The sequence below is a fragment of the Ursus maritimus genome, unplaced genomic scaffold, assembly GCF_017311325.1.
Source record: "Ursus maritimus isolate PB19 unplaced genomic scaffold, ASM1731132v1 scaffold_2, whole genome shotgun sequence".
Taxonomy (NCBI): domain Eukaryota; kingdom Metazoa; phylum Chordata; class Mammalia; order Carnivora; family Ursidae; genus Ursus; species Ursus maritimus.
In genome coordinates this window covers 89,006,576-89,029,707 of record NW_024424452.1, presented here as the reverse complement: position 1 = coordinate 89,029,707, position 23,132 = coordinate 89,006,576, and the positions used below count along the sequence as shown (strand labels likewise).

The window sequence follows — 23,132 nt, the reverse complement described above, 5'->3', positions numbered from 1 at the left end:
CTGCAGGGCCATAGCTTCCATTCATCAGAAATGAAAGCAATTGGCCTTAGGAGTTCTTCTATCTTAAAAGCCAATTTAAATACCTTAAACCCTATAAAAAGCTATTTTCACTCAGAGGTAATTAACTTAAAACACCCTACTTTGGCATTACCATCTATGCTTTCCTTATGCAGGTGATATATTTAATTGAGCACTTACTACATGCAAGGCATTGGGCAAGATTCTGTTGATGACACAAGGATAAACAAGAAACTTTAGGTTCAACACATGTAGATTACACTCGGGATGAGAAAATCTATATACGATTAACATAAGGTAAAGATGGATCTTTAAAAAGGCCTGTAAGAGTACAGAGTTCAGCTGGAGAAAACGAGGTAGACTTCCAGGAAGAAACAGGTTTAAAAGGAATATGAAAATGTCCATTTTGCAGAGGAGAAAATGCTCTTTCAGATCACTTACTCTGAAAGAAAACAGAGAGCTCTGAGGCCAAAGCCCCAGAATGGAGAAGTATGACTTTTAAAATTAAGGCTGTATATAATACCACTTTAGCTATACTTAACTATCACAAAAAACACTGTTTCTGTGAAACTGTATTAAAAATTCTGACTTGGGTTGGGAATAATGGGGACCTACTACTTTCATCCAATCCAGTAAGAGAGGCCCCTCTAATTCAAGAGGCAGCAACTCCAACTGCGAGAGAAAGGACCATATCATTTTGAATCATAACAAAAAATGCACTACTCCCCAGTTGTTCTGAACTTGAAAATAATGGAGAGTTGTTGGTGGGGCACAGAAATGAAGGTAAGGAGAATCCCTGGGATGCAGGCTAACCATACCCAGTAATGCGTAAGGGTTATTCATAGATGGTGAGGACCTTTCTCAACCTACGGGGTCTTTCTTCCTGAATCCTAAATGTGTGTGTATACTTAGGCCTTAACCAGTAAAAAGAATAAATATAATACAAACTTATTTACATTTTTATTTAATATATTTTATATTTTCAATGTTTATTATTCATCACTTATATAAATTATTTTGTTTGGGTATATGAATGTTTTGGAGGGCAGGGGCATTTTTTTCATCAATACAAGTTCATCATCTGTTGGTTTATCACCACTAAATACATCAGGCACATAGAGGACTTATAAAATGCTTACAAGTGCAATATACAATGTAAATTAAGTATCAAAAAGAAATTCAGTAAAATCACCACAAATGTGCCGCAAAGCTAAGTGACTAAGACAAAAAAGAAAACTTGAGTGATACTCTTGGGCTTAGGAGCTTAGTCCCCACTCCAAGATTGACTCTATTACTTGCCAGCAACCAAGCTGTCTTTATACAATGTCACCACCTAGTGTCCAAAATGGAGAAACAGCTGGAGCAACAGCTTTCCACATCTCTTTTCTTGCCTCCAACAAGATTATGTACAATTTACAAATCTAATTCTCTTTTCCTGTCTACATTTCCTTGTTAATACAGCATTCTGTCCGCAATCTTTCCCTCCATAACCATACTTAAATAAAACACGTGCAAATGAATTCAATCATCACCAAATACAGTAGAGCCTAAACGGATGTTAGAGCTCTTCCACATCTTCTCACTTTATCTTCCTTTCTCTTGTTTCTTAGCCAGTTATCTTTCTCTCTCTTTGCTGAATTTGAGTGATAAAATTACCATATCCATTCTCTATGGATAAGCAAGAGCTGTGGCCAAGATACCACCTTCAAAGATATCCCACATTATCCCTAGGAAAAGACAAAAGGTCTCTTTCTCTACTCCAGTTTTTCTGAAATTGACAGAAAATACGATTGTATATCTAAAGGAGAAAAAAAAATCAGTGGTTTTCTTTGAAATTCTTTTTTTTAAAAAAGATTTTATTTATTTATTTGTCAGAGAGAGAGAGAGAAAGACAACACAAGCTGGGGGAGTGGCAGGCAGAAGGAGAAGCAGGCTCCCAGCTGAGCAAGGAGCCCAGGACCTCCGGATCACAACCCGAGTGGAGGGCAGACACTTAACCGACTGAGCCACCCAGGTGCCCCTGAAATTCTTATGAAATATGAGGACACGCCCTTAATGAAGAAAGGAATGGAGTTTAAGTATGGTTATCTTTCATCAATCACAGGAAGAACAGATCCTTGCATGCTCCTAAAAATGTTACCTATACTACTTTCAACAAAGATTGCATTTTCCTAACAAGAGTATTTCAAACAGGTTTCACAGCAAGTCACCTAGAGTCCATTAGCTACTATTTCACCTCCCTTGTAGAATTAAAAAAACACAGTTATGGGACTAGCTCAGATATCTAACTATTTAAGAGATACATTCAATAAATATTTATATGTATATATATGTGTGTGTGTGTGTGTGTGTGTGTATATATATAAAACTGTCAATCAGAAAAAAAAAGTAAATAGACAATGAAAAATTCTTTAATGAAGGAAAACACAGAATAAGCCAATACCTACACAAATATAAACAAACACATGTCATTAATTCCTCAAATTAAAAATGTGTACCTACATGCTCTGTGGGGGTACACAAAGACATTTAAAGGGATATGCAGGTAGGAAAATCTTAAGCTAGAAAAAAAATAAAAATTTTAAGTCAATCAATTTTCAGCTCAACTTGTAAATAAATGCATTTTTCCCTTAACTGATCAACCTGGAGAGACTCCTGTGGTAACTATCTCATCACCATTGCCCTTTTCAAATTTCTCTCTGTTCTGATCACTCCCCTCCTAGGTTATATCAGAAAGGCACATGCCTCTCTCTTTATTATGCTATACTTCTAGGAAATATTAAAAAAAAAAAAAAAGACTTCGCTAAGACTTAACAAATGACTATTAATTAAACCTGTTACTCTTTTGCTTAGAAATACTCTGTTTAACTAATACACTGGGAAAGATTTGAGGGGAAAAAAGTCAATCCTAGGTTGATTACCCAAGATATAAAAACCTTCCTTGGCACCAAATAAAGGGACAATTCTCGTGAAAAACTGGTGTTGGGAAACATTCTATAGCTAAGATTAGAGGATGGAAGAGCTGAAATAAAACAAAAAGCGGACTTGTTGCTGTACTCTGTCTCATTTTAATAAAAGATAATATTCATCTGTTAAACTATTTTTAAAAGCCTCGTTCATCTCATTAAGACATATTTTCAATTAAATTTTACCTACGTTTAATAATGATTTAACAATATTTATGATGTATGTGGATCAGCTGTATAGAAATAATTACAATGATAACTCAAATGGGAAAAGATTTAATGCATAAAGTTTTGGGTTACAGAAAATTAAATTTAAAAAAAGTCCAACTTACATACATATTTTTGTACAGAGATTTATGATAGTATGGTAAGATTACACAAAAATATATTACTTTAAAATAAAATTGTGTGGGAGAAGTAGAATAAAAGGAGAAAAAGGAATGATGTAAAACTTCTGTTAAAGACCTTATTCATATATATCTTTTTAAGATTTATTTATTTAGAGAGAAAGCGAGCATGGGTAGGGGAGGAGGGGCAGAGGGAGAGAGAAACTCAAGTAGACTTTGCGCTGGGCGTGGAGCCCGACAAGGGGTTCAATCTCACGACCCTGAGATCACAACCTGAGCGGAAACCAAGAGTCGGATGCTTAACTGACTACACCATCCAGGCACCCTTTGTTCATGTATTTTTAAATCAAGATCAGAATTTTATTTTAATTAAATGTTCTATTTTGGGACAACTAAAGATTCACATGTAGCTATAAGAAATAATACAGAGAGATCTTATGTACCATTTTCCCAGTTTCTCTCAATGGTAGTATATTCAGGTAGTTTAAAAATGGATTATCATTGTTAGTATTTAGATTCATCTAAAAGATTTATTTTAAAACGCATTATTTATAAAATACCAGAAATTATGCTCTTTGCAATATACTTAAACTTTTAAATAAGAATTTTAGATGTTATCATAAGACTCTAAAGGAGAATATAGTCTTCCAAAATTCTCTTAGGGACTAAAATAGCAAAAAGTTGCTTTGAGTGTCAGACTAGCCCAATATTCTATAAAGTCGAGGCCCAAAATAAGGAGTGGGCTAATCAACTAAGGATGATCAAATAAAAGCACTACAGAAGAGCTGACATTACAGGCTAGCTTTGAAGAATGAACTGGCCACACAGCTGGGTTACTGAAGAATAGAAAGAAGAATATTCCAAAGAATAGAAAGAAAAGGAAAAGCATCAACAAAAAGAAGTGCTCAAGGGATCTGGCTATGGTAGGGTGTTGGGAGATGAATTAGAGAGATACCAGATACAGATCCATAGAGCTACTTGATTCAGACCCTAGCCTCAGCATATCTAAAACAAACAAAAACCCTGAAAAGCCAACTATCCTCAAGTAGGAGATATGATTAGCAATGAACCATAGTAAAGGGAAAAGTCAGTGAGGCCAATTAAGAACTCTGACCAAAAGAATTAATTTGAGGCAAAAAAAAAAAAAAAGCATTCTGAGATCTCTCTCTACTGGGAGACAAGTTTGTCCAAGAGGCCTCAATTAGGACCTTGGCTAAAGCAACTCTCAAAAAATGGTTCATCTTCTAGTTACATATTCACAAATAGTCATCTCACTATTAATCTGTCTGTCTGGATTCCTCAATACTCAGACCGAGGGTAGAGGGTACGCAGGCTACCTAAACTTATCTGTCTCACTACAAAGATACAGCCTTTGTTATTTTAGTTTACACCTCAGTTTCAAATGAATTTTATTATTGCTACACTGTCTCTGAGAGTATGTATCTTTTTCTAGATCTTTGAGATTGAAAAATGAACATAAATTCATACTGTGAAGTTCCTTAAGAGCCAGTCTTTCTGGGGCGCCTGGGTGGCATAACGGTTAAGCGTCTGCCTTCGGCTCAGGGCGTGATCCCGGCGTTATGGGATAGAGCCCCACATCAGGCTCCTCCGCTATGAGCCTGCTTCTTCCTCTCCCACTCCCCCTGCTTGTGTTCCCTCTCTCGCTGGCTGTCTCTATCTCTGTCGAATAAATAAATAAAATCTTAAAAAAAAAAAAAAAAAGAGCCAGTCTTTCTAAAATGAAAGCCTGCTTGCTGTCTTACAAAATTCAGGAGTACTGTTGCTGAATACTATTTCTGTGCAGGAATTTAAGTTCCTCATTTATTTGACAAGTGTATGGTCAGAAGTTGTTAATCTGGGGGGTGCCTGGGTGGAGCAGTCAGTTACGCATCCAACTCTTGGTTTCAGCTCAGGTCATGATCTCAAGGTCGTGAGATCAAGAGCCCCGTGTCGGGCTCTGCGCTCAGCGTGCAGTCTGCTTAAGATTCTCTCCCTCTTCCTCTACCTCTCCCTCCCAAGCTCTTTCTCTCTCCCTAAAATAAATAAATAAATCTTAATGTCAGGAAATAATGATGTCATCTCATTGATCTCGTTTTGACTAGATTACCAACATTCTATCATTGTATGACAAACACAAAGCCCAAAGTCTAATGCTGATCCTTTTTTATAAAATCTTTATGTAGATTTTATATGTAAATGTATAATCATTATTTTATATATAACTATATATAACCTTTGATATGACTAAACTACCAATACTTTTTAGGAGCTGAGATAAAATGTCTACATAGAAATTAAGATACTCTCTGAATTTAAAAAACAAGTTTTAACTTACAAATAAAAAAAAATTATACAAGCATTTTAAAATTTTGCTTACAGTTGCTTCTCTCCTGAACAGGAAATATTTGTTCTTACTCGAAGGTTTTTAGCAAAGCTGGTGTAAGGCTTATCTGGGAGAAGCAAAGTCAGCTCCTAACTAAAAAATTAAATAGTCAGAGCTGTCATACTTAGCACATCAAAAATCCCTACTTTAAATTAATATCTAATTAAAACTTCAGATGTTAAATTTCACCTTGTAAAACACTGTTTTCGAGTCTCAATCTTACAAAGACCATAAATGAGACTCTATACTATGATCCTCCAGGTACAATCTTGTCAATAGTACCTCTTTTCTGAGATACCTTGGTCATATGCCCGTGAGCAGGCAAACAATGCTGGGGCAAGGACTATGCTCAAGAAGCCTAGCATTCAGATCAAGGCACTTAAGAAAGCGTTTTTGTTGTTGTTGCTGTTTGTAGTGTTGTTCTTAAAATAATCCCTGAAATCCTAAATGGCAAAAAGACATTTAGAAATCGTTTGTTAAGTTACCATATTTCCTTGATTCTAAAACACAAACTTTTTCGTATTTTAACATTTCTGATGAATCTTATAATCTGTAACATCTTATAATTAATTAATAGCATTTTTTCTTAATGGTATTTAAATAACAGTGTTCTAAAACCAGGGGTGTTTCAGAGTCAATGATAATAAAGTAGGTTCAAAATACACAGTGCCAAATGGACAGGTGCATGACTGAAAGAATTTAAATATATTGAATCATAATCCTCCCACTCAGAGTGCTACTATATCTGCAACTGGTTTCAGACAGTTATGGTACTTAACCAGTTAGTTTTCCCCATTCCTGTTATGCAGTAATGGCAATGTCTTCTTCACCAAATCGTAACTATTTTCGACTGGGTCATATATACAGCACACTTAATTCTAGGTCTAGAAAATTTTTTTATTTATTTTTACTTTTTTAAGATTTTATTTATTTGAGAGAGAAAGAGGAATGAGTGGGGAGGGGAGGGAAGGGGAGGGGCGAAGGGAGAAGCAGACTCCCCGCTGAGCAGGGAGCCCGACGTAGGGCTCGATCCCAGGACGCTGAGATCATGACCTGAGCCAAAGGCAGACGCTCTACCAACTGAGCCACCCAGGTGCCTCTAGAAAATTCTTAAAAGCCTCAAATAAAAAGTTCTATTTATTATCTTATTTATGTTGTTAATATGCTGTTAATGTATTTTTCTCATATTTTTGCAAGGAAGCAATGACAAAGGAAAGATCAATATTCCAAGTACTTCTTGTATATAACTTGTTATTCTGGAAAAGTTATCTAGCCATGATTTATAGACACTAGTTACTAAAAATGCATTTTCACCTCTTAAAATCTGCTTAACTCTATAACAGTTGATTGAAAATTTCTGATACTTTAAATGCCTATAAGAAAAAATGTATTTCAATTCTGATCAATCCGTGGAAAACCAGTGGCCACATCAGAAAAATCTATAGAATCCCTTAGCTAACAGGCTCTATAGAGCTGAGTTACATTCTCAAACATTAAGGTAAGTCTAAAATCAATAAATCCAATTAATCCAAAAGAAGCATCATCATCAGTATACCGATAAATAAAAGACTAGAGTTTCTAATTTTACCAGTAAAGCACATTTAAAAAAACACTAAATAGAAAAGGGATTTAAAAGTTTCAATGGAAGATATTCACTATGTTCATATAATAATAACTATCAAAATTACTTTCACTAATTGCAGAACACAAGGATTCCTCAACCATTCCAGGAGCAGTGTAGTACGGCAACAGCAGAGTACTAATCACATGACCTTGGGCAAGTAACCTCAGCTGAGTCTCAGTTTCCTCATCTATAAAATAGGGATATTTCTCATCTGAAAAACAGGGATATTAATACCAAGAGTACCTTCGTTCTGAAGACTAAGTGAAAGAATATATATAACATACGTAGTATGGTAACTAGCATATAATTAGTGGCCAATAAATGTTAGTTGGTATTATTACCTTAAGATTTCAATATATGTTGTACGCTGGGTCATTTCTCATATACCCTCATACAACACTGTCAATCAATTCATCTAACAACTATTAATTAGACCTTTAAGGAAATAAAAATAAGCCAATGTGGGTGGAACAGAGTCAATAAGGGGAGGAGGGGGAAATGACATTAGATAAGATGATGAGGGACCGTGTAAGACATGTTAAGGAATTTTAGATTTTATCCAAAGTGCCATGAGAAACCATTAAAGGACTTTAGCAGGAGAGTGATATGATGATATGGGTTATAAATCCAGGGAGGAGACAGCAAAGGAAGAAGGAATCCATTCTGTAGTGTCCTGGCCAAGAGATGATGATTGTTTAAGAGTAGTGACAGAATTGGCAAAGGCATGGTAGTGGTGATAATGAAAACTTGATGAATTTGGATTATTTTGGAACATGAAGAAACAGAATTTCTGATATATTAAGGAATGAGGGGGAGAGAGTAGACGAATGTGACATAAGAAACCCAGGAATGACATACTTTACATGAAATACTGGTAAAATACCTAATACATATATAACATTTTATATTGGGTAAAATTTGTAAATAAAACCATGTAATTAATGTTACAATGCCTTTTTCACACAGAATTCCAACTTCAACAAACACCAAGCATTTATTACCATATACAATGCAATCAGCAAAGTTCTCATAAATTGAAAGGCAGTGAAATGAACCAAAACTGCTTGCTTTCAGTATTGAGAGAATAGCTGATAATAATTAAATGAGAGTTAAGAAGATGACATACAATTCTAGCATCTTTGCTACACTTTTAAAATATCTTCCTTTAAATATGTCTATAAAGCATTTTAACAGAGGAAAACATTTATTTATATTATGTATAATACATATACCTTTTATTATAATGGATACAGTATACCCATAACTTATGTATCTTTATACGTGCACACACACACACACATACACTAAAACTTTGTAAGTGAGTCTAAGTGCCTAGCATTTCACAGGTACTATATAACGATAAGGATAAGATTAAAGGGCAGACAGAAAAGAGACAACAAAGTGAGGAAAAGGAAGAGGGGGAAGAAAAAAGAAAGAAGAAAAGGAGAGAGGAGGAGATGATGGTGTTAGCTGAGGAATGACCCCTTGTTCAGAAAGGGCTGTTGATCTACAAACAGGTGGATCTACCTATATGCTTGGTTGGCATCATGACACTAAGCACACGGGAGCTAAATAAAGCACAGAAGAAAAGGGTGAATATGAGAGCCAGGAGACTCTTACAACAGTTACTGTTTATGGCAAGACCTGCTTGTCCCAAGGGACCCATTTTCACATAATCTATAATTATCTCTTCGCTTTAATCGCCTTGTCATTCCTAAGGCTCTCCTGGGCACTGGAAGAGGAAAAGCTCATTAACTAAACCTTTTCTCCTCTCTCCAGCCACCCATGGCTTTTAATTGCTTGGTGTGTTATTATCTAGGAGTGCAACTGGGATCATTTTCATAAGAAAGGGAGGTAGAGAGGAGGAAGGGAACCAGGAGTCCCTGAGGTATGCAGCACAGAAAAACCTTTGCTTTCTCAATTATTTATGCCAGCTGAGGTTTTACAGGCTGAATAAATCCATAACTCAAGTTCATTCTGAGCAGTCAGATTCTCAAGGGGGAGTTGCCCACTTGCCTATACACACTTGTGTAGTCCTCAAAGAACAACCAGAATGTAACAAGACATATGTCATCCAATTTATCACCTATCACCAAAGTGTTAACACAATGTTGATCATGGGCAACACAGTGAAATAGGGAAGGATTTCACTACTACCAGCCAAACGGATGTAGGGAAGCAGGATAATCTTTTTGGTGCTGAGGACAGTGGTATCAATGGGACAGTAGTATCCCAGAATGACTTAGCCGATTGAAAGCAAAAAAATCCAAATATTCAAATTTTAAAATATAAAATATGTATAACATATACTCTTAAAATTTTGGAGTCTTACATGGATTTGTCCAAACAGATTGCTATCTAACAATGTGAATGAAGCTTTGAATAAATAACTGAGTGGAATTTTATACCATCTGATTTCACAAATCACTTAAAAATAAAACAATGTTTTATATATATATACACATATATATATGTTATAGCTTTTTCTCCAATTATACCTCTTTCAGGAAAATTTTAAAGTACAATTTATGTGTAAGGGATACGCTTTTATGTTTTCATTCCAGTTCATATTTTTACCAAAAATACAAAATTAAAGCGTAATCACTTTCACTGTAGTTTATTATATATATATATATATATTATGCCACTTTATAATCACAACTAAAGAGCAGCCAATCAAAAGATATTTCTAAAATATTTTCAAAATCCAATGTTGTTTAAAAATTTTTAACTTTATAAGTCAATGATGAAAGCATCTCTTTAAAATTCTACAGGCTTTTGCGTCTGACCACAGCAGTGACCTCTGGTATTTTCTGCCAAAACAGTTCATTTGTCTCACAGAACAACTAATCAATTCCAGAGCCCATCAATCATCTTAGCTGTATACTGGTCTGGTCTTGCTTAGAGAAGGTCCAGATGGCTGCCTGTCTAAGTGGGATTAATAAAATTCTGATAGATTACATAGCATCAAACCACAAAATATAACAGGGAAGACCAAATCTTATCGCAGGGTAGAAGAGACACTGTACATGCTTCTTTTATTGTATTTTTAATTCTTGCCCTAATTTCTCAGTTTATGTGTCAACTTCTAGATAAAACCTTTTAAGTATACAAGTCACCAAAAGTGATTTCTTGTTAAGTGAGTCAGTATATGTAGTGCAAAAGCATTTGACTCTTCGCAAAGCCCCATGCTTATTAATCAGAGCTTTTTCTGCCCATCTGCAGTATAAATGAAACACATCTGATCTCAAGACTAGAGCAACTGTCTGTGAGTTATAAGATTCGTCACTCTCTTGTGTCTATAGTTCCAAACACAGATTCTAATAGTACTGGCTCTTCCTTTTTTATTTTCCATTTTCTTTTGCAAAAGCAAACAACCTGTACTTAGTTCTATAACCAGACTGACATGTGACTTTAGCTCCTAACATAAGCCCTGTGCCCTGGGTCCCTGCTGTGGGGGTTCTGTGCTGAATACAATACTAATAAAAGTTAACAGTTACATAGTAACTGATTTTGTGCCAGATACTGTTCTAGGATGCCTGTGTATACATACTCACATAATCCACGTAAGTGTCATATGAGAAAGGTAATATAATCACCCCCATTTTGCAAATAAAGTAACTTGTCTAAGGTCACAGAGCTAATAAGTGGTGGAACCAACATTTGAATGCTGGCAGTTTGGCTTCATAGTATTTTATATTTAATTAGCCTCACATTATATCTTCTCCATTACACTACAGACCAATAACCAGCTTCATAATGAAAAATTGGTGTCAGTGGGCACCTGGGTGGCTTAGTCAGTTAAGCAGACAACTCTTAATTTTGGCTCAGATCATGGTCTCAGGGTTGTAAGATCCAGCCCCACATCAAGCCCCTCGTTAGGCTTGGCGCTTATCGTGGGGTCTACTTGTCCCTCTCCTGCCCCGTCCTCCCAAAATAAATAAATAAAAATTTTTAAAAAATGGTGTCAGGGCTCTAGAATATTAACACAGAGATCTGTGCCTATGATATTATATTGTCACTTTCTGTGACAGAGTAGAAATAATGGTCAGTACCAAAACAGGCTCGGAATTTGCCCCAGTGGCCCTTGGCTCAAGCACATTTACAATAAAACAAAAATAGGCCTTAACTTATCACCTACAATGCACATTAGTCAGGAAAGCTGCCAGAACAATGGAACCCAAGCCTTATCAAATGAGTTTATTAGATACCGATTTTCCTGATCTTTAAAAAATATAAAAAAAGTTTAGAGGACTATATATTAAAATATCCAAAAAGAGCTTCAAAATCCTTTTTTAGCGGTTCCTGGGTGGCGTAGCCGGTTAAGCCTCCGACTCTTCATTTCAGCTCAGGTCATGATCTCAGGGTCGTGAGATCGAGCCCTGGTCAGGCTCCATGCTGAGCATGTGGAGTCTACTTGGGATTCTTTCCCTTTCCTTCTGCCCCTCCTGTTCGTGCTCTCTCTCTCTCTCCCTTCTCTCTAAAGTAAATACATAAATAAGTACAAAATAGTGTTCTTTTTTAAAACAGATTCTACAGAAGAGAACTTTTCCTTTCCCCTAAGTTTACCATTTAATATTTCTAAAACCCTAAAAAACCTACTGTCACTTTCACCTCAGCTGAACATAATTCTGCCAAGAAACTGCAATTAACATCAGTTAAAGCACAACTTCCTCTGGGAAAAATAAAACACCAGGTCTATTTCACCTAAGTACCAGCAAAATTTGATTACATGAACTTCTACAAATAGCCTGTGTTCATTGTTGCAACAGCATTCTTATACTTCAGAAACAATAGGGATCACATCTGATCCTTTATTGAAATAATCCAACATTTCAGTTTAGAGTAATTTTTATCATGATCTAGTTTATTATAGTGGAATTCAGTTTAACTACAAAATGATTTCTCAAATATAAGAAAATGACTAAGTGCTGTGATTTCTGATCTGCTATTAGTGATAGCAAAATTAATGGTTCACATTCATATTTCCCACTGTTTCATATCTTAATATGTTTCAGAATACATAAGAAGACTAAAATTTAGATGACTTAAAAAAATAAGGCCAAGACTAAAAATCTTAGAAGAATGTGTCACATGACTAAAACAGGACAAAATCCTTTTCCTGATTTTCACACAGTGCTGAAAGAAAAAAAATTATCCAAGAAATTTTATACATAACATATAAAATGTAAGATCCTGTTAAACAATACAAGATGACCCTTAAGAATTTTTTAAATTGTGGTTAAAAAAACCCCACATAACACAAAATTTACCGTCTTAACCATTTCTAAGTGTGTAGTTCAGTACTGTTAGTATATTCTCATTGATGCACAACCAATCCCCAGAATTTTTATCTTGCAAAACTGAAACTCTATACCCATTAAATAACAACTCCCCATTTCCTACTTCCTCCAGCTCCTGACAACTGCCATTCTACTTTTTGCTTCTATGAATTTGACTACTCTTGTTACCTCCATATAAGAGGAATCATACTGTATTTATCTTTTTTTTTTTTTAAGATTTTATTTATTTACTTGACAGAGATAGAGACAGCCAGCGAGAGAGGGAACACAAGCAGGGGGAGTGGGAGAGGAAGAAGCAGGCCCATAGCACAGGAGCCTGATGTGGGGCTCGATCCCATAACGCCAGGATCACGCCCTGAGCCGAAGGCAGACGCTTAACCGCTGTGCCACCCAGGCACCCCTATACTGTATTTTTCTTTTGATGAATGGCTAATTTACTTAGCATAATGTCCTTAAGGTTCATCCATGTCCTATAGCCCGTGTCAGAATTTCCTTCCTTTTAGAGGCTGAATAAGATCCTACTATACGTATAGACCACATTTTGTTTATCCATTCATCTGTCGATGGACATTTGGGCTGCTTCCACCTGTTCTTGGCTATTATGAACAGTGCTGCTATGAACACGGCCATGCAAATAGGTCTTTCAGATCCTGTTTTCATTCTTTTGGATATAAAACCATAAGCTGAATCATATAGTAATTCTTTGAGAAAGCTCCACAATATTCTCTTTAGTGTACCATTTTATAGTCAACATGATTTTTAATCTTCAAAAGAAATAATGGTAATTTCACAATGACAACAAAAAATTTAACTTTTTTTTCTCTAAAAAAGAACAGAAACAATTTTTAGAAATTGTATAAGCTTCATGGGACTGAATCAACACCTTTCCTTACATACTTCAGTTCAGATTGCAGCCATACCAAAAAAAAAAAAAGGGATAATGGCATTTTTATCAGTATTGCGAATAACCCTAAACACAAATACACACACACTCACACACACAAAGAAATATGGTATTCTGAGGAAAACTAACAACATCAACAACTAGAAATCCACAGCTTTAGATTGTGTGAGACACAAAATGCTGCCCTACCACTCCTTATGTGCTGGGAAAAGTTACTATCTGGCACTGATTCAGACACTTACTGATTTCAAAGATAATATACCTAAAGAATTCTTTCCTGCTATTTATTATACTACTAGAGATATCAGCAAATTAGTTTCATATTAAGAAAAAGTTCTTCACAGATGGAAGTTTTCAGAATTAAAAATACACACACACATACACATATACAGATGTTCGTATCTCTATTATCGAAGACCAGAAGAAAAATTACCTGATGATTTCTTCGTGATACAGAGAACTAACAACAGGCCCACCAAAACCAGTATTTGCTTCTTTTCCTTTCTTCTCTGGTGACTGTAGGAGGAAAGAAGATGAAAAAAAGACGCATGGATTAAGGTAGTAGGTATTTAAAATAGTTACAAAATACTACTTGGCTAAGGAATACTAAAGATTTCAGGTCCACCATTTTTCAAAGGCCCTCGTAACAATTTCAAGATGGTATCCAAAAGGTAAGACGACCCTCAGGTCATCAGGCTAATGGAATGAGTACCCATAGCAAACCAAGGCCATCTCACTACTGTGCTCTCGAGCCACCTAAAGCCCACCATTCCCTTAGCTGATTATAAGATGTCAGCTTTGCTTACTGCAGAAAATATTGATGCTCAATGCAAAATAATGAAAATGAGATATGACCTATAAATACCAGATGTAAATGTGATCATGAAAATCATACCTAGTTAGCAAAATTAAAGTTTCCAAATAAGAAAAAAAACTAAACTGTAGTAAAACTTCAAACTCAACCATAAAGAAAAATAAGTTAAATAAATAAATAAATAGAAAATAAAAATATATATTTTTAGGTGGCAAGAAGGAAGGAGAAAAGGTGGAAGAGAGAGGAAAGGAGGTTATGTCCTAAAATAAATGAAAAAAGAAGCAAACTGTTGTTTTTAAATCTAATATTCAATAGGCCCTGACCCTCGATATTCTCAAAAAGCACAAATTTAAGATTAAATTTAGAAATAAGATTCTTCTGAAACATAATGTGGAAGCAGTAAACTTAGTTATTATTATCTGAAAGGTTCAAATTGCAACCTCTCCAAAAGCCCACGTCTCCTGCAACAATGACACTTTGTAGGTCAGGCCCCCCTGTAAAAGTCAAAATTCTGAACATAAATATTATCTTAGAATCAAAACTAATACTTTTATTGTTTAATTTGACCAACTAGTTTCACTTCAGAAAAATACAAGTAGTCCCCACATACCTGGTTTTCTTTTTTCCTGTTCTTTAAAGAAGGGGTTTTGTCTTATTGTTGTTACTTTTTTTTTTTTTTTTTTTTTTTTTTTTTTTGCTACTTTTGGTTTGTGAACCACTAGGTAAAGGACAAAGATTCTGGAGACAGCATATTCTATGATAACCTAATATCACTGGGAAAACTCAAGTTTTGAGCAAGTGTGGAAATTTTTGAGATGCATCAATGCAGTTATCAGTTTATGAGAGAAACAAAGTGACAATGTCACAAACAACCACTTTCATGATTAAATGACCACGTATGCTAATCCATGCTGGCAAATAAGAAGCACCAAGTAAATGCCAGATCCCTCTCTTCTCCGAGGACCATTCTTACAGAATAAATACTGCAAAAAATTTTCGGGATAGACAATGTTTTCTTTATACTAAAAAAGCACAAACCAAAGGGAGAACTTATTTAATCAACTGTGTTCTAAATACCTACTCCCTTAGTATGATAAAGTTGAAACACACCTGGTGTTCAAGAGATGCTTGCTAAATGAGCAACAAAACTGAAAAGAGAAAACTTCACAGCAAGCATAGCTTCCTGACAAAGAACTGACTCCAAGAAGGTAACATAGGGGAAAATTCCTGGATTTGCCAATGACTTTTTAAAATACAACACCAAGGGGCACCTGGGTGGCTCAGTCAGTTGAGCGTCCAACTCTTGGTTTTGGCTCAGGTCGTGATCTCATGGGTGGAGACATGAAGCCCATGGTCAGGTTCCGCACTCAGCAGGGAGTCTGCTTGGGACGCTCTCTCCCTTATCCCGTGCCCCTCCCCACTGCACATGCACTGCCGTGCTCGCTCTAAAATAAATGAAGAAATCTTGAAAAAAAATAAAATGCAACACCAAAAGCATGATCATGAAAGAAAAAAACTGGTGTTTGTCTTTAATAAAATTAAAAATGTCTGTTCTGTGAAAGATACTGTTGAAAGAATGAATGACAAGGCACAAACTGGGAAAAAAAAATCTTTGTAAAGCAACTAACTGATGAAAGACTGGCATGCAAAATATATTTTTTAAAAATCCTCTTAAAACTCAACAATAAGAAAACAAATAGAAAATTATAGGCCAAGATCCCTGACGAACACAGACACAAAAATCCTCAAAAAAATTAACTAAATTCAACAACATATTAAAACATCACATACCATGATCAAGTGAGATTTATTCCAGGGATGCAAGGAGGTTAATTAACATGATGCAGCACCGCATTAACAAAATGCAGGATAAAAATCACATGATCATCTCAGTAGATGCAGAATAAACATTTAACAAAATTCAACAACCATTCATGACAAAAACTCTCAATAATGGGGTATAGAGGGAACATAATTCAACATAATCAAGGGCATATATGACAAACCCACAGCTAACATCATACTCAATGGTAAAAAGCTCAAAGCTTTTCCTCTAAGATCAAGAACAAGACAAGGATGACCACTCTCAACACTTTTATTCAATACAGTATAAATAATCCAATTTTAAAAATGGGCAAAAGTTCTGAACAGACACCTTACCAAAGAAGATACACAGATGGCAAATAAGCAAATGAAAAGATGTCCAACATCATACACTGTTAGGGAAGTGCAAATTAAAATGATGACAAGATATTACTTCACACCTCTCAGAATGGCTGTACAAAAGACTGATAACTTCCAATGCTGGTAAAAATGTGAAACCACCAGGAACTCTCATTCATTGCTGGAGGAAATGAAAAATGGAACAGCTACTTTGGAAGATGGTTTGGCAGTTCTTCTAAAACAACATAATCTTACATATACATGATCCAACAATCTTGCTTCTAGGTATTTACCCCCCAAAATTGAAAATTTATATGCACAAAACATCAATGTTTAAAGCAGTGTTGTTGTTGTGTTTTTGTAACTGGCAAAACCTAGAAGCAACCAAGATGTTCTTCAACAGGTGAACAGATAAACTGTGGTACATCTATATAATAGAACATTATTCTCTGATAAAAAGAAATAAGCTGTTCTATATTAACTAAGAAAAATGACAGTAAACAACTAAAATCATTACTTAAAAAGGAGACTTTATGACTAATACCACAGAGTTTAAAAAGGATTTTAAGAGACTACTATGAACAATTATATGGCCAACAAGTTGGATAACCTAGAAGAAATGCATAAATTCCTAAACATATATAACCTACCATGATAAAATTACGAGTAAAAAATCTGAAGAGACTTAAAACCATTAAAGAGATGAATCAGAAATTTAAAATCTCCCAACAAAGAAAAGCCCAAGACCAGAAGACTTCACTAAAGAATTTTACCAAACATTTAAAGAATTAACACCAATCCTTCTCAAACTCTTCCAAAACACTGAAGAGGAGGCAACATGCCTAATCTCATTTTATGAGGCCAGCATTACCTCGATACCAAAGGCACAGAAACTAGAAGAGCAGAAACTATGGAAACTATAGAGCAGTATCTGAGGAATACTGATGAAAAAAATCCTCAACTAAATACTAGCAAATTGAATACAACAGTACATTAAAAGGATTATATACCATGACCAAGTGGTATTTACTCCTGTGAATATAAGGATGGTATGGTTCAACACATGAAAACTGATCAGTGGAATACACCACATTAACAAAATGAAAAACTATGTGATCATCTCAATTGGTACAGAGAAAAGTATTTGACAAAATTCAACACGCTTTCATGATTAAAAAAAAAAAAAACTCAATAAACTAGAAATAGAAGGAAACTATTTCAACATAATAAAGGCCACTACGAAAAGCCCCCAGCTAACCTCATACTCAAATAGTAAAAAAACTGAAAGCTTTTCCTTAAAGATCAGGAACAAGGCAAGGATGCCTACTCCTAACACTTCTATTCAACACAGTATTCGAAGTCCTAGCCAGAGCTATTAGGAAAAAAAAAAAAAGTATCTAAATCAGAAAGGAAGAAGTAAAATTATCTCCATTCACAGATGACGTGATCTGATACCTAAGGATCCCCTCTACATACACACTTACAGACATACAAGAAACTGACAGAGCTAATGAACAAATATAGCAAAGTTGCAGGATACAAATTAACACACTGAAATCATGTAATGTCTGAAAAAGAAATACATTTTCTAATATTAAAAAGTGATCAGTGTTATGGAAAAAATATGGGGAAGAGAATTGCAATTTCAGGGCCTCACAGAGAAGTTCATCTGAATAAAGACATAAAGGAAGTAAAGAAGTGTGCCTTGCAAATATTGGGGGGAGACTGATATATAGGAAACAGCTAGTACAAAGGCCCTAATGGTGAGGCTATGCTTAGAATGTTAGAAAACTTAAGTGTTCTTTGCTGAAGGCTAATTAATATCTTTTAGGGGGCAAGACTAGAGGCAAGAACACAAGGTTGCTCACGAGACAAAGTTTCTGTTGGTGTCATTCACTGAAACTCTTAATGTGAGTGAAATAGGCAATTTAGAAGAAATACCTGTGATCTGCTTGGCAATTATTGCTGTGAAAACACAAACTAGTAACTCAGAGTTATATGTATTTTGGAAAGGGATGAATACAATTCTTTTTCTTTCTTATTTAATTAATAGCCTTTATTTTTTAGAGCAGTTTCAGTGGGAAGTACAGAAGGTTCCCATATGCTTACCTCCCTCAAATTTTCCCCTACTATTAACATCTTGCAGTACCATGGTTACTGTGGTACATGTTATTAATTAAAGTCCATAGTTTAGAGTAGGGTTCACTCTTTGTGTTGTATATGAATTTTGACAAATGCATAGTAACACGTATCCACCACTACAGTATCATTTAGAATAGTTTCACTGCCCTAAAAATCTGGTACTTCACCTATTCACCCCTCACTCCCCCTGAAGCCCTGGCAAATACTGATCTTTCCATGGTCTCCATAGTTTTATCTTTTCCAGAATATCCTAGAGTTGGATCATACATATATAACCTTTCAGATTGGTTTCTTTCACTTAGCAATATGTATTTAAGGTTCCTTCATGTTTTTTCTTGGTTTGATAGCTCATTTCTTTTTTAAATTTTTAATTGTTACACACACACACACACACACACACACACACACACACTTTACCACTGTAACCATTTTTAAGTATATAGTTCAGTAGTGTTAATTATATTCACTTCCCCTGGCTCAAAACATAAGATTTTTCTACAATCTTCATCGTAATAGCATGGTGGGATGCAAAACTAATAAAAATAGGGGGTGCTCCTAAGACTGGGCCCCCAGGAGTTTTTAACTCAAGCCTGTTCACTGAGCCTCCAGCAATTCATCTATTATCATTTAAGCCAGTTTATGGCTCAAGCAGCTTCTGGTTCCAGTTAGCAGCTCTTAGGTGTGATTTTCTGTATTCACCTGTCTTTCCAGTTTGGGAAGTGGTAGTTTCCATATAACCTCAAACCTCAGAAGGATTTAAGAATAGTTCTTGATATTCAGTTTGGTCAGATTTTTGTTACTGTTGAAAACAGGAGTGATGATTTCCATGTTATTTACATGTGGAGCTGAAACTGGAAGTTTGATGATCTTTTAAAGAATTTTAAGATGAAAAAAAGCCTTTTATATTTACCCATATATATTCAGCACTTCCAGTTTCTCTTCACTCTTTTATGCAGGTCCAAATTTCCAGCTGATATATTTTTCTAAAGAAGTTCCTTTAATATTTATTATACTGCAGATGAGTTAGCAATGAATTATCTCTGCTTTTATTTGTGTGAAAGTGTTTATTTTACCCTCACTTTTTCTGTATTAACATTAGATTCACATAACAAAATTAACCATTTTAAGGTGTACAATTGAGCGGCATTTAGTACATTCACAATGTTGTATAACTAGTACTTCTGTTTAGTCTCCAAACATTTTCATCATCCCCCCAAAAAATCTTAAACCCAATGCAGTCACTCTGTTGTTCTTTCTCCCCGAAACCCTGGCAACCACCAATCTGTTTTCGTTTTCCATGGATTCACCCATTCTGGATATTTCATACAAATGGAATCGTTCATTATGTTACTTCCTTCCTATTCTATTGCATCTAAATAACATCATTTTGTTTACCCATTCACTAGCTGATGGATATCTGGATTTTGTGTATCTTTTTGGCTATTATGTTGCTATGAACATTTGTGTACAGATAGCTGAGCTCCTGTTTTCACTTCTTTTGGGTACATACCCAAGAACAGAATTGCTGGGTTGTATGGCAATTCTATGTTTAACTTTTTGAGAAACTATCAAAACTATTTTCCACAGCAGCTGCACTATTTTACATCCCCACTAGCAATGTAAGATGTTTCCAATATCCCCACATACTTGCCAACACTTGTTATTATATGTCTTTTTATTATGGTCATCTTAGTACATGTGAAGTAGTTATCTCGTTTTGATGTGCATTTCCTCATAACTAATTTCATATAATTGTGGGCTCTTCTTTTTGGAGAAATGTCTATTCAAGTCCTTTGCCCATTTATTCATTGTTATCTTTTGGTGTTGAGTTGTAAAAGTTATTTATGTATTCTAGACACTAGATCTTTATCAGATATATGATTTGCAAATATTTTCTCCCATTCTGTAGGATGTCTTTTCAGGTTCTTAGTATTTTTGAAGCAGAAAAGTTGTAAATATTGATCAAATTCTACTTATCTATTTTTTCTTTGGTTATGTTTTTGCTGTCATATCTAAGAACCCATGGGCAAATCCAAAATCATGCAGATACAACCCTATGTTCACTTTAAAGAGTTTTATTATATTAACTCATTATTTAGATCATTGATCCCTTTTGAGTTAATTTCTGTATATAGTGTGAGAAAGGGATGTACCTTCACGCTTTTGCATGTGGATATCCAGCTGTCTCAGGCATCATTTGTTTAAGAGATTATTCCTTCTCTATTGAATGGTCTTGGAATCCTTATTGAAAATCAGTTGATCAGGGGCACCTGGGTGGCTCAGTTGTTAGGCGTCTGCCTTCGGCTCAGGGCATGATCCCAGGGTTCTGGGATCGAGCCCCGCATCGGGTTCCCCGCTCTGCTGGCAGCCTGCTTCTTTCTCTCCCACTCCCCCTACTTGTGTTCCCTCTCTCGTTGGCTGTCTCTCTGTCAAATAAATAAATAAAAATCTTTAAAAAAAAAAAAAAGAAAAGAAAATCAACTGATCATAAATAGAAGGGTTTATTTATACATTCTATTCCACTGGTCCCTATGTTTATTCTTATGCCAATACCACAGTTTTAATTACTGTAGCTTTGTAGCAAGTTTTGAAATTCAGGTGTGAATCCCCCAATTCTGTTCTTTTTGAATACTGTTCTGCTCATTTGGAGGCCTCTGCAATTCCATATGAATTTGAGAATCAGCTCTTTCATTTCTGCAAAAATGGAAGTTAGAATTTTCAGAAAGATTGCACTGATTCTGTAGGTCACTTTGGGTAGTACTGCCATCTTAACAGTATAAAATCTTACAAGCTGTGAACATGGGATATCTCTTCATTTATTTAGGTCTTCGCTAATTTGTTTCAGCAACGGTTTCTGGTTTTCAGTGTAAAATCTTTCCCCTCCTTGGTTAAAATTATTCCCAGGTATTTTATTCTGTTGGATGCTACTATAAATGGAATGGTTTCCTTGGTTTCCATTTTGGGGTGTTCATTGCTGGTGTATGTCGCTCTTGTATCTTGCAACTTTGCTAAATTTGTCTATTAACTCTAGCAGGGTTTTTCTGGTGAATTCTTTAAATTTTCTATATATAGAATCATGTTCTCTGTCAACAGAAATAGTTTTCCTTTTTCCCTTCCAATTTGGATGCTACTCATTTCTTTTCCTTGTCTAATTGCTCTGGCTAGAATTTACAGTACAAAGTTGAGTAGCAGTGGTAACAACATCTTTGTCTTAGTCCTCATCTGAAGAAAAAAGCTTTTTGTCTTTTACCATTGAGCGTAATGTTACCTGTGGGTTTTTATTAATGCCCATTATGATGGTAAGTAAATCTCACCTTCATTTCTGAAAGCTATTTTAACTGGTATAGAATTAAAAGTTGATAGATTTTTTCCTTTTGATGTTGTCCCTATTAGCTTCAGACTTCTGAAAAAGTCTGCTGTAGTTCTTATCTTTGTTCCTCTGTATCACGTTTTTTTGTCTGGATGCTTTAAAATTTTTTTTCCCTGATTTTCAACAATTTATGATATGTCTTGGTATGGTTTTCTTTATGTTTCTGCAGCTTAGTATTCACTGAACTTCTTGGATCTACGAATTTATGGCAGGGGCAGAGCAGCCTTTAAACCTAGAGCTTCATTTAGCCTCACTACTAAAGTGAAATCCTTCTGAGGCCTCTACAATATTATGTTCCATATACTACATTTTCTTTCCACTCTGACTAGCAGGAAATGAAATATTCTCAGTCCTATGTCAAATCCAGGAATTGTTTGGCCAACTGCTTTCTTGTATTTCTTTCCTCAGCTTGTTAGTTTCCTCTCTCACAAACAGAAACTAGTATTCAGACAAAGGGACCCATCTGCACATCTTTGGAACTCTCTTTCTGTGTAAGAACATCTTCTCTAGTAGCCAGCCTCCATTTTCCAGATCAAATTAGCAAGAGACCCAGACTCTTTCAGGTTCCTCTTCCCCGTACTGTAGCCTGGACATTATTTCCAGGCCATAAGCTGAGGCAACTATAGGCCTCATTTTGTTTCCCTTCTTTACTATTGTATACTACTTTCAGTATGTCTGAAAAATCACTATTTTTCATCTACTGTGTCTGGTTTTCTTCCAGTTTTAGGCAAAATGGTAACTCTCACCCCCATTACTCCACAATGCCCAGGAGAAGTCCCACAAACATTAATTAAAAAACTAGCACAATATTCGATGCATAATTTACTTAAGCATTATCTGATAGATGTCTAGGTTATTTTCATTTTTTCACTCATAAACAAAAATGATGAATATCAGTGTATTTTAAGTATATGTCTTCTTCCTGGGATTAATTTCTCTTTCTGAAGCTTTGTGCACGGTAGAATGCTGGTAACAACTTTTTTGGTGGGGGAGGGGAGAGATTATATCTTAAGCAGAAATAATCTTTAAAAAAATAATCTGCCATTATCAGATTGAACTCAGAATAAAGCTGCCAAAGACGCATTAGTTTTGCTCTCC

At 35.3% G+C, this 23,132-nt stretch overlaps 1 protein-coding gene across 4 annotated transcripts in view; it reads right to left on the bottom strand.

The window, feature by feature from the left end:
• ACBD6 (acyl-CoA binding domain containing 6) overlaps nucleotides 1–23,132 on the bottom strand; it is a 198,279-nt gene that overhangs the window by 112,454 nt on the left and 62,693 nt on the right. For all 4 annotated transcript variants that reach the window (XM_040636322.1, XM_008701135.2, XM_008701133.2 and 1 more), the window contains exon 4: nucleotides 13,979–14,061. In XM_040636322.1, the coding sequence (XP_040492256.1) occupies nucleotides 13,979–14,061 (83 nt within the window). The remainder of the gene's footprint in view (nucleotides 1–13,978; nucleotides 14,062–23,132) is intronic.